This window comes from Chrysochloris asiatica, unplaced genomic scaffold (genome assembly GCF_000296735.1).
Source record: "Chrysochloris asiatica unplaced genomic scaffold, ChrAsi1.0 scaffold00019, whole genome shotgun sequence".
Classification (NCBI taxonomy): domain Eukaryota; kingdom Metazoa; phylum Chordata; class Mammalia; order Afrosoricida; family Chrysochloridae; genus Chrysochloris; species Chrysochloris asiatica.
The window spans coordinates 29,581,631-29,593,409 of record NW_006408537.1 but is presented as its reverse complement, the minus strand read 5'-3'; the positions used below and the strand labels follow the sequence as shown (position 1 = coordinate 29,593,409).

Sequence of the window (11,779 nt, the reverse complement as noted above, 5' to 3'; positions counted from 1 at the left end):
TGTTGTTGTTGTGTGCCGTGGAGTTGGTTCCGACTCATAGCGATCCTGTACAGGGTTTCCGAGGCTGTAAATCTTTACGGGAGCAGAACGCCTCATCTTTCTCCCGCGGAACAGCTGGTAGTTTCGAACTGCTGACCTTGAGGCTCGCAGCCCGACTGGTAACCACTACGCTACCAGAGCTCCTTAGCGACCCTGTATAGGGTTTCCGGGGAGCGACTGGTGAGCTTGAACCACCGACCTTGTAGTTCAAATCGATCTTGCAGTCCAGCAGAGTAACCCACACCACCTCTGTGCTTCAAAAAGCGTTTTCTCTTCTCTAGCCTGAGTTCCGGGAACTGTCGCCTCAAAGGCAACCGAAAGTGGATCACGTGACAAACGGCAGCCTGCTAGAGTGGCTTTCGCCTTCCCTCCCGTAGCTGCGCAAGCTTCCTCCGCCCGGAAAAGTTTTTGTTCCTTGACGCTTGCGCAAAGCCAAGAAGGTAGTTCCGGTTCCGGTGCGACTCAGCGTTGCTGGTGTTCACTTTTAGCCGTTGGTGGGAGAAACAGAGCCAATATGCTGCGGAATCTGTTGGTGAGTTTCCCCGATTGCATTCGTGACAGCGGGCGAGACTGGGCCAAGACGTACTGGGCCACAAGAGAGATACCTCTCCTGGCAGTGGTTAGGAGGCATCTTCTGAAGTCACCTTGGGCCGCGTCCTTTTCGCTTGACCTTACCTTTCCCTTCCAACAGTTCTTACCCCCCTAGGCCTGCTGAGTAAATACAGGGAATGGAGAGGATGGGAAAGTGCGTTTAGGTTAGACTAGCCTTGGCGTCTTTGTCTCCACTACCGGCTAGTTTTCTGGATGAGGTTAGCTCAGATCCCAATAAAACCAAGCTCCAGGGGGTGAATTTCTGACACCTGGAAGCAAAAGGTAGAAACGTGTTCCCTTGGTGCTGCTAAAAGGTTTTAAGTTTCAATGGGTCTGACCCTTCAGATCAGTGCAGATATCAGAAAGCCTTTTAATGAGCCAGTTCAGTTTTGGAATGGATTTAGGGAATCATGACCGAAAATCTATACTGCTTCTAGGAGGTGGTTTGGCTGTGCCCTTCACTCCTCCACCGATTTATTCAGTTGTTAAGTGCCGTCGAGTGGATTCCGACCCATAGCGACCCTGTATAGGGTTTCCAAGGAGGAACATGTGAAATACTTTGTCAGGCTTTCGGGGTGGAAAAAAGAACAAACCAAAAACCGTAATGGTTTTTTTTTTTTTTTGTAATTATTTAAGAGCACTTTATTTAGCTTCTGGCATTTGTCTTCGAAGGAGCTCTGGTAGTGTAGTGGCTGCGAACCACAAGGTCAGCAGTTCAAAACTACCAGCTGCTCTGGGGGAGAAAGATGAGGCTTTCTGCTCCCGTAAAGATTTATAGCCTTGGAAACCCTGTTCTGGGTCGCTATGGGTCAGAACCGACTCGACGGCACCTAACAACAACAACAACATTTGTCTTCGAACATGGACTGTATGTACTATTTGTTTCGTTATTTAATTCAACTGGATATAATACAGTGTTTTAAAAAATGATTTATACTAAGGAGCTCTGGTCCTGGTGTGGAGCTGTGGATTAATGTGCCAGACTGTGTGGATTAAAACCGTTTAAACTGCAAGGTTGGCGGTTCAAGCTCACCAGCAGCTCCTTGGAAACCCTATACAAGGTCTCTTTGGGTTGGAACCGACTCGACTTCCCTTAACAACAGCAACAGAGGAGCTCTGGTAGTGTAGTGGTTACAAATCGAGTTGCGAACCTCAAGGTCAGCAGTTCGAAACTACCAGCCGTTCTGCGGGAGAAGATGATGCTTTCTGCTCCAGTAAAGATTTACAGCCTCGGAAATCCTGTACAGGGTCGCTATGAGTCGGAACCGACTCCAGGGTATACTACCACCACCACCAAAAAGACTTTAGGAAAATGTAATGAGGGAGCGGTTTAATTAGGAATCATGAGGTTCAAGCTTAGTTTGGATAACCATTTTTTATTTCTGTATTCTCCATCTTTATGTTCTCTGCAAGGATTATACAGTGATGCTAGTTCAATTAAAGATTATTATGTGGGTTTTGTATTTTGTTGTTGTTTGGTCAGAATCTGCATGAATTGCCTACTGAATGTGGCCTTTGGAGACTATAGAATGTAATATATAAATGTATAAAGAGCAGTGGTTGGATTACTAATTGGAAAACCTAGATGCTGGTTCATAACTTTGCTACTGGCAAATCAGATGTTCTGTAAGTCTCAGTTCCCTCTTCTGTGATGGGTTAAGCCCTGGGCTGTTAGCTGAAAGTTCTGTGGTTTGAACCACACAGCTGCTCGGCAGGAAAAAGATGTGGCTTACAGCATGAAAAGATTTAGAGCCTCTACTCTGCTCTTTAGGGTCTCTATGAGTCAGACGTAACTCGACAGCTGTAGGTGCTTTCTTCTTGATGTGTGTAATAGAAAAGATTGGAAATGACTGAATATTCCGTTTTCTTTAGGTACAACATTTGCTTAATGTGTATTCATTTTCCTTTTAGGCTCTTCGTCAGATTGCCCAAAGGACCATAAGTACTGCTTCACGCAGACCATTTGAAAATAAAGTTCCAGAGAAACAAAAGCTATTTCAGGTACTGAAATATTTCATAGGAAATTGTTACTTGTAATCAGATTTCCAAAAGGTGGAGATACGAAGTAAATTTGGAGATGTCTGTTAGTGCTTCTATTGCAAAAGAATAATCAGAAACTATCAGTTGATAGCTATTTGGGCATTTTCTATATGCAAGAGGACTTGGAAAAGCAGAAAATGAAATGAAGGAAAAGGGTATTGGTCAAGGTCATACTCTCTGGAGGAATTACATTGAGTTGGAGTTCAACAGTAAGCAAGTAGATAACAAAGGAAAAAATAAAGAGCCTAGAAACAAATATATGTAAGGGTAAATCAAAAGTATTGCTGTTAGGGTTCTACTTCATGCATGCACAGGTTTATTTTAAACAAGCATGTTTAAACATGGGTTACTGATCAGTGGGGTCCACAGGAGAAATATCAGGTTGTTTGCTCCTATAAAGATTTAGTTTCAGAAATCCTGTTACGTGCCTATGCCTCGATGGCAGTATGTTTTGGGGGATCATAAGCAGATGTTAAATGCTATCAAATAGGTTCCTACTCATAACCACCCTGTATAGTTTCCGAAGAGTAATGGTGGGTTTGAACCACCAACCTTGAAGTTAGCTGTGGTTAACATTCCAGTGTAGAAAACTACAATTACTCATAGTAATAATCTGCTGGGGCAGGTAAATTCAAGGCAGAGGTCAGCTCGGAAGATTATGGTAACCTTTGTGGGGATTACAAAAGAGTAATCATGATAGATTGTTCTCAAAGAATACAGGGCAATCACGGACTTACTATAAAAAAAAGTTTTAAGAAAATTGAAAAATTGGTGAGTAAAAGCTTAGTGATGTTGTACGGAGAAATTCTTTTCCATCACAGCAGTGTGTCTGCTCATTCTTAAAGGATAGCAAAACCTTACCTCATCCACTCTACAGCTCTGGTCTTGCTCTTTCAGATTTCTCTTTGTATCCCAAAACTCAAAGAACATTTAAAAAGAACAGAATTTGATGCCAAACTTGCCATTTTGATGTGTAGATCAAAGTGCAGATTTTGGGGTCAGGGTTGGAGAAGTGTGTGGGGGTGTGGTGCTTAGAGAGATGGAAACAGACTGCCTTCAGAAGTGTATGGACCTTGTTATATTAATGCAAATTAATAAAACAAACCATTTCTTTTCCTTTTTAGACTGGTAAAAAATTATAGTGTTAAAATAGGCAAGTAAGAATATTTTCACAGTTTTATAGTTTATATATTCCTTAGAAAGAGCATCTTTATTGGATCTCAAATGATCTTTTATATAACAACGGAGTTCCTATTTTAATATAAGTTGTAGAGAAAGAATCAGGAAAATTTCACATCTTTTTGGTTTTGATATTTAAATTTTAATTCCAGGGCCTATGGTGATTATTTAATTTTATATGAGTGGATTCTTCTTTGGAAGCTTAAATCTTTAGAAACGAATATTCATCTATTAATGTTCTTTCCTAGGAGGATAATGGAATTCCAGTGCATCTAAAAGGTGGGGCAGCTGATGCCCTCCTGTATAGAGCCACCATGATTCTTACAGTTGGTGGTAAGATATTTTGGAATATTTGAAGCTTTCTAGAAAAGTAATAGTAATAACTAACACCTCCATTGCTTTATAGCTATTTTAACCTAGGCAGCCTTCTCCAGAATCAGAGATCTTACTGCTTGTTATGTAAGGATGTAAGAGGAAAATTGGAGCATATGCATAGTAACGTCGTAAAGTCTTTTTAGAAAATATACAGCAATGAAATTTGATTATGATTCTGGTAGACTATGCTCTTAATGGCGCCAGAGACTATTTTATCAGCCAAGCACATCAAGTCTAATACTGTTCTGCTTCACCTCTTAGAGCAGAGGCTTAAAAACATTTGACTGCAATCACGATAACACATTTTATATCAAAATTGTGTTCAAACGACTTTGCAGTCTGACGCATTAGCCCACACTGCCATACCAGAACATTTTGAAAAATCCAGTGACATTGATTGATGTTTTGTTGTTGTTAAGTACCATCAAGTTGGTTCTGACTCAGTGACCCTGAATAGGGTTTCCGAGATGCAGCTGGTGAGTTTGAACTGCCAGCCTTGTGGTTTACAGTCCAGTGCTGATCACAGCCCCACACCAGAGGATAGGTAATAAATAAAAGCCTAAGATAATGACAAGTGCTTCTTTTCAGATAACATAAAAAGGTGATATGATGTAGTATAGTAAGAGGAATGGATTGACCTGAGAAAAGACCTCTGAGGAAGTGGCATTTCTGGTGAGATCTGAATGACCCGGAGGTGATCAGGCTAGGCTAGAACTATCGCCCCAGAGAGCCTGGCTATACTAGAGGAAGTAGACAGTGACAAGGGCCGCAGAAGGGGTGTGATATATAGGCCAGTTTGCGTTTTTAATTGGTATTCTTTGGTAATGTGCTAAAAAAATAGAATTGATAAACTTTGCCAGCATTTGTATGGCACAAAGACTTAAAATTGAGGCTTTGCTGGATATTACCTGTTTTTGTGGATTAGGTAGGTGCATTCTGTTTTAGCAGGGAAAAATTATAATTGGGGGTAGTAGAAGCAGAATTAGATATTTACTCCCTGGGGTAGGAGAGAAATAATATTTGCATGATTACTGTGTGTTCACCCTATTGGTAGTTGGAATGCCACATAACTTTTGCATAGGTCCATGAGATATACTCATTTTAAAGATGAGGAAGTTATGTTAATTATCCAACATAATGCTTCTAATTGGAAAAGTTGCAAATTGAACTCTTATTACAAGATTCCTCTTTATTATGAGGTGCCTTCTTTGGTTTGAATCGAATACGATCATGGTATGGTACTGTAGGATAATCATTGGACTGCTAACAACAGGGTCAATGGTTCAAACTTACCAGATGCTCCTTGGAAATCTGTACAGAGTCGCTATGAGCCTGGAACTAGCTTGAGGGCTCTGTGATGTTGCAGGTTAATGCACTAGATTGCAGGGTCGGTTTAAACCATATTTTCGATGGTTCAAACTCACCGGTCACTCCTCAGAAATCCTACACAGGGGCGCTATGAGTCAGAAGCGACTCGACAATACTTACAACAGCAACCATAGCAACAAAGTAGAAGTGGCATTTATACATCAAGACACATTTCATTTAAACTTTTCTTAATCAAATAAAGTTCTAAAATCTTTTTTGACCAAATGTGACTATTTCTTAGATATGCTGATAATTTATTATAATAATAAAATTTTAACTATTAGCTAGTCTTACATTAATTTGATTATTTAAAAGAATATCACTTTTATTTGTTTTGCATTGTCAATGACTTTATGGGAAGGCTTTCATACTTTTGTCTTGACTCATTCTTAGCATTTTTCAGGCATTCTTATTTTGATCAGTTGACAAAATGTATTCTTTTGCCATGTTAGCACTTATTTTAGAAGGTAATGAATATTAGAACTAGATTTAATGTACTTTAAGGCATATTTTTAATGTTGCCACCATCTATAAAACTTCTTTCTTGTATTCTCATAAAGTAGTTTTAATGTTGGCCTTGCCTTTGTCGTACAACTTTTAAACTGGAATATTAGTTTGTACATTTAAATTGAAGTTTGGTTTTTATTTTTCAGGAACAGCGTATGCCATATATCAGCTGGCTATGGCGTCATTTCCCAAGAAGCAGGATTGACTTCAATTTATCATTCCAGCAGTTGGTTCAGTTTAATTCAGAGCTCTATGGACCAGCAATCTGATAAATAGCAGCTCTTCTTTGGGATCAATATTTATTCACTTGTACTAACTGCCACCAATAAAGCAGTCTTTACCATGCTTGGTCTTACCATTTTTAGATACATTTTGCCAATAATTTCAGCATTTGGTCAGTCTTAGAAGTCTTGGGTGAGAAGCAAACTAAAAGGATGATTTTGTCATTTAAGCTTGTATTAAATGAAATACCATTGTAATATTTTAGTGAAAGTTTACTTCTAGCATTTCAGAGTTATACTCAGAATGAAGTGCTTTCTCTTCAGCTTCATTTGAGTTTAGCATTTGGTACCTTTGTTTTGTTTCTCCCTTTGGATTATACTGTGACTGTGGTGGTAGGGGAGGGTATGGGGTAGAAACTGATTCATTTGGACTCCTGGGGTCTTAAGTTTATTTTTGTTTCTCTTAGCTATGTGAAATTAAGGAGTCCTGGTATAGTACTGTTGAATAAAGCATTGGACTGCAAGGTTGGTTTGAACCACAAGGTTGGTTATTCAAACTGATCAGCTGCGTCTTGGAAACACTCTACAGGGTAAAACATTGAGGCTTATGGTAAAAACCCATCTCAAAAAATAACTAATGGAAAATGTTTCAGACTCAAATCTTTAAACTTGGATACAATCTTGATGGCCATATTTTCTAACCTGCCATTGTCACTTGAAAGTTTTATTAATAATAATATTGGCAGCGAGTAATGCTTCTAAGGGAGTGGGATAAACATTGTTAGACACTTCTAAACATTAAGATGTTTACAGTTGGAATTTTGTCCAATTTGGTAATTTGAAGCTAAAAAGCAACCACTGACAATGTTTTGATATGTTGTTAAGTGCCATAGAGTTGATTCCGACCCATAACGACCCTGTGTAGGGTTTCCAAGGCGCAGCTGGTGAGCTTGAACTGCCAACCTTGCAGTTCAAACGGTTTTTCAGTCTGGCACATTAACCTACAGCGCCACACCCAAAAGCGGGTTCAGTTAATGTTAATATGTTATTTGAAATGCAGATAATGTTTTATAATAAAAACAAAACAAGCAGCTTGATGTCTTCAACCTCTGCTTCAGTGTTGCAAGAGATGCTTTACTATTTTTGGCATAGCCTAGTCAGAATAGAATTTAGAGTTATTTCTAATAACACTTTTTTTTTTTAATGTACCAAAATGTTTGGTGCTATATTGACATGGTGGGATTGAATAAAAATTAGGTTGTGTTTAAGGGACTTACCCATTTAAGTAAACTCAGTAAAAGTTTGTCTTTCACCCTAAATGCGATTCTTCACTGTAAGCATAGTTGAAGGTGGTGAGGGTGTTGGTGAAGTATTGAAGCTGCAGCTTTTAGGAAACAAAATGATCACCATTCTAATAATTTAATCTTTATTGCACACAATTTTTAATCGATGTCTACTAAATAGAAGAAATTCCATGCTGTTATTTATTCCATGAGATCTATTTAGCACTGTGCTCAAAATTACATTTCTATATGAAGTTATTCTAGATGAAGCCATTGTTTAAATTTACATATGAAGAAACTAAAAGTTCAGAAAGGGTATACTGTTTACTGAACACCTTAACGAAGGGTAGCAAATTTCAAATCCAGTTTTATCTGATGTAAAAAATAGTATTTTTCATCTTACCAGGATTTGGTTAAATACTAGTATATCTTCTGTTACACCTAATGTATACAGATGTAAATACCCTGTGGACCTCCATGTCTTGTTCAGTCAAATTTCTTGGATGAATCAGTATTGTCTCCAGTTAACATTTTTCAGTTTCTATTTCCTATATTTTTACCCATATAAGCACATCGCCCCTTCCTTCCACCACGTGTTTCAAATCAAAACTCCCTATAATTACTGACCATATTGCTCTACAGCATGAGTATTTGTTCAGACCTCAGAGAAACCTCAGATTCTGCTGGCACCTTAAATGTTTTTCGTTGGCCCCAATTGTTTTTTGTACTTAATCCCCATGAAGAGTACTCATATCTTTGAATTAATATTCTTAGCAAGGCCAGGAACCAGTATAGGACTATGGTGATACAGTCAGAAAACAGCTTAAAATCTTCTATGGCTGGGTAACTAATCTTGTAAAACCTCTGTCACATATATGCATTGGATAATGTGTAATGTTTTCTGGCATAGTAAGAGTGTGGTGCTTTAGGATTAGCAATGGACTTCCAACCACAAGTTCGGCATTTCAGACCCATCAGCTGCTCAGAAACCCTGCATAGGGTGGCCTTGATTCGGAACAAACTCAGCACTTAACAGGTGTGAAATATTAAGTAGTTACATTGTTAGCTCTAGAGGAACAGCTCTGTCTTGGATTTATATCCCATCAGCTTGGCGCAGAGGGGAACCATCAACTCTGGTTTGCTGGTGAGACAAGTTCACAGTTTCACCCATGCTCCATGTTCCTTGTGTTAAGTACCATGGAGTTGTTTTCATTCATTAATGCTGTATAGGGTTTCCATGGAGTGGCTGGTGGGTGTGAACTGCTGATCTTGCTGTTAGTAGTCCAGTGCTTGACTTAGAGTGCCACACCAGGACTCATGTTAAGTGCCATTGAATCAGTTTGGACTTAATGATGCTGTATAGGGCTTCTGAGGAGTGGCTGGTAGGTTTGAACCGCCCAACTTTCTTGTTGAAACTGACCTCATTGTCCAGTGCTTGTTCTACAGTGAGTGTCACACTTGTTAAATACCCTTGAGTTGGTTTCAACTCAGCAACCCCATATAGGGTTTCCAAGGAGCAACATGTGGATTTGAACTGCTGACCTCAAGGTTAACAATCCAGTGTTTATCCTACAGAGCCACAACAGGACTCCATGGCTTATGGCATCCTTGCAAGATGTATGCTGCAGCTCCAGCTAATCCTGTTTGTATTCTAGCAATAAAAAGGAGGAAGGGCATAACAGCACATGAACTGTGTTTAAAGATTTTTCAGAAGCCCTACCTAAAAGATTTCAGTTTAAGTCTGTGCCAGAACTTCATATGATCGTGTCTGGCTACAAGGAAGCCAAGAAATAATTGGGCATATTACCAAGCAAAATTGGGGTTTCATTTAATGGGAAGACTGGGTTTTGAGTTGGTGATTAGCAGCCTAGCCAGTTTGCTTTTAAAGGAATGGAATCAACTCATGGCTGGGAGAGAGGCCAGAAGCATTCAATCCCTAGCTCCAGTTGTTTCTGATGCCCAGATGCATGGCAAATTTCCCATTTTCCTTAAATTCCCTCAAGTAGGTTTCTTTTGTGTCAGGAACCAGCCAAGGCAGGAGTTACTGAGGTTTTCAGTATCAAATCATTTGATGGAACCACAGTTCTACCCTGAAAACTAGATGCTTACTAAATAGTCAACCTGGGTGGCACAAATGCTTAAGCACTTAACTGCAAGACAAGACTGTTGGCTCATAGGGAGCAGTTGTACACTGCACATGGTATTGCCATGAGTTAGAATCGGCTCAGTGAACTGTTGGGTCCCCATAAATGTGGCCGTATGTTAGCTCTAGTTGCCTATTTCTATTGAAATTAGTTTTGCAACTGTTCCCCCAAAAAAGAACTTAGTCTACCCATCAAGGATATTTTGAAGAACTCACCTCATTAATGAGGAAAATCAAAATCCGAAAGTTTATATAATATAATGGAGGGAAAAAATATTTACAATTCGAATACTCAGGAACTAGAGAATAGTATTGAAATAATTACAGCGTATGCAAAGTATGCTAGAAGACAAAATCAGTAACTTGTCTTAGTGTTAAAACGGAGTTCTGGTGTGGCGCTATAGGATCAGCATTGGTTAACAGTTCAAGCCCACCAGCCGCTCCTCAGAAATTTTATATAGGATCTTTATGAGTCGGAACTGAGTCAACAGCAGTTAACAGTACTAAAATTAGATATTTTGGATTTGAATATTGGTTTTCACTTACAACCATGTGCTAATATAATAAAAGATGGGGTATTTCCTTAAATTCTGAGCTATGTCAGATCTTCACTGACCTCTTGTAGCATACTGTCATCTTCCCTTTAGTGAGTTTCTAAAAACATTCTCTGGCATTATTCTGTTGGTTAAAGGCTGATATGCTTGCTTGACTTTGTTACGGTTTTTTTCTAGGCAATTTTACCTCAAGGAATTTACTAGAACATTAACTGGCTAGTAAGGTTTGGATGCTTTTCCCACAGTGCTTTAAACAATGTCTTTTAACAGTATCTTTGGAAAATCAATATTTTGATTTTTATTGTTTGGTTGTAAAGAATGCATCTTTCCAATTTGGTCATTATCTTAGTTATCTAATACTGCTCTAACAGAAATACAAGTGGATGGCCTTAATAACCAGAAATGTACTCTTTCATAGTTTAGGAGGCTGGAAGTCCACATTCAGAGTGCCAGCTTTTAGGGAAGGCTTTCTCAGTGGGCCTAGGGGAAGATCTTGTCTCCTTTCCTCACTCAGTGAAAATCTCTCCAAGTCTTGGCGTCATGCTTTCCCTGGATCTAGGAGCTTTACGGGTGCAGGGATCCCAGGTTCAAAGGACACACTCCACTTCTGTCTTTTGGTCCCTCTTCTCAGTTCACGGCTCTCTCCTTTTATATGTAAAATGAGATTAACTCAACATACAATGTAATCCTGCACATTTGCATCAATAGTGAGGATTTACAACACAAATGATAATTACATCAGACCTGGGGTGATCAGAACACATAGGGTGATTGCATTATATTAGATCTCATCATGGAGGACGCCTGGTGTGGTGCTGTGGGATTAGCACTGGACTGGGAACCATGAGGTCAGCAGTTCAAACCCACCAGCTGCTCCTCAGAAACCCTATGCAGGATGGCTATGAGTCGGAACAGCATCATGGAGGTGGTAACTACAAACTGCTAAACCACTGAGGAGCCAAGATGACTCAAAACCTTAACAGCTGCCATCATCCTCCCTTAATCCTATCATCTTAATGATTTTTTTTTTAAAGGTTTCTCTCTAATTTAGTTGAAACATTGTTGTTAAGTCTCACCTTGGTTCTGACTGATGGTGACCCTGTATAGGGTTTCTGAGGAGCAGCTAGTGAGTTTGAGCCACTGACATTATGGTTCAAACAGACTTTGAGGTCAAATGCTTTATCCTATGGCGCCACACCAGAGCTCTGCTATGATGACAGGAATTTCTTCTTTGTTCATTTCTTTTCATATTTATCAATAAAAGTCTGAACAAAGGGCACCAAACAAAGGATTGAAAGAAAACTGAAACAAGTATTGTGTTTTTGTTGGTGGCCTGGAGTTCATGAGTTGATTCCATCTCATGGACACCTCATGTTGTGTGTCAGCAAGTCGAGTCTGACTCAGTGACTATAGGACAGAGTAGAACTACCCCATAGGCTTTGCTAGGTTGTGGTGCTGTGGGTTAATGCACTGGACTGC

General features: G+C 39.5%; 1 protein-coding gene across 1 annotated transcript; it reads left to right on the top strand.

Moving 5' to 3' along the window:
* The first annotated feature begins 552 nt into the window (after nucleotides 1–552).
* On the top strand, nucleotides 553–6,444 carry LOC102839266 (cytochrome c oxidase subunit 7A2, mitochondrial-like). The gene is made up of 4 exons (XM_006835761.1): nucleotides 553–571; nucleotides 2,542–2,631; nucleotides 4,098–4,182; nucleotides 6,246–6,444. The coding sequence occupies exons 1-4, from the start codon at nucleotides 554–556 to the stop codon at nucleotides 6,302–6,304; spliced, it is 252 nt and encodes an 83-aa protein (XP_006835824.1). The 5' UTR covers nucleotide 553; the 3' UTR covers nucleotides 6,305–6,444.
* Nucleotides 6,445–11,779: the final 5,335 nt, after the last annotated feature.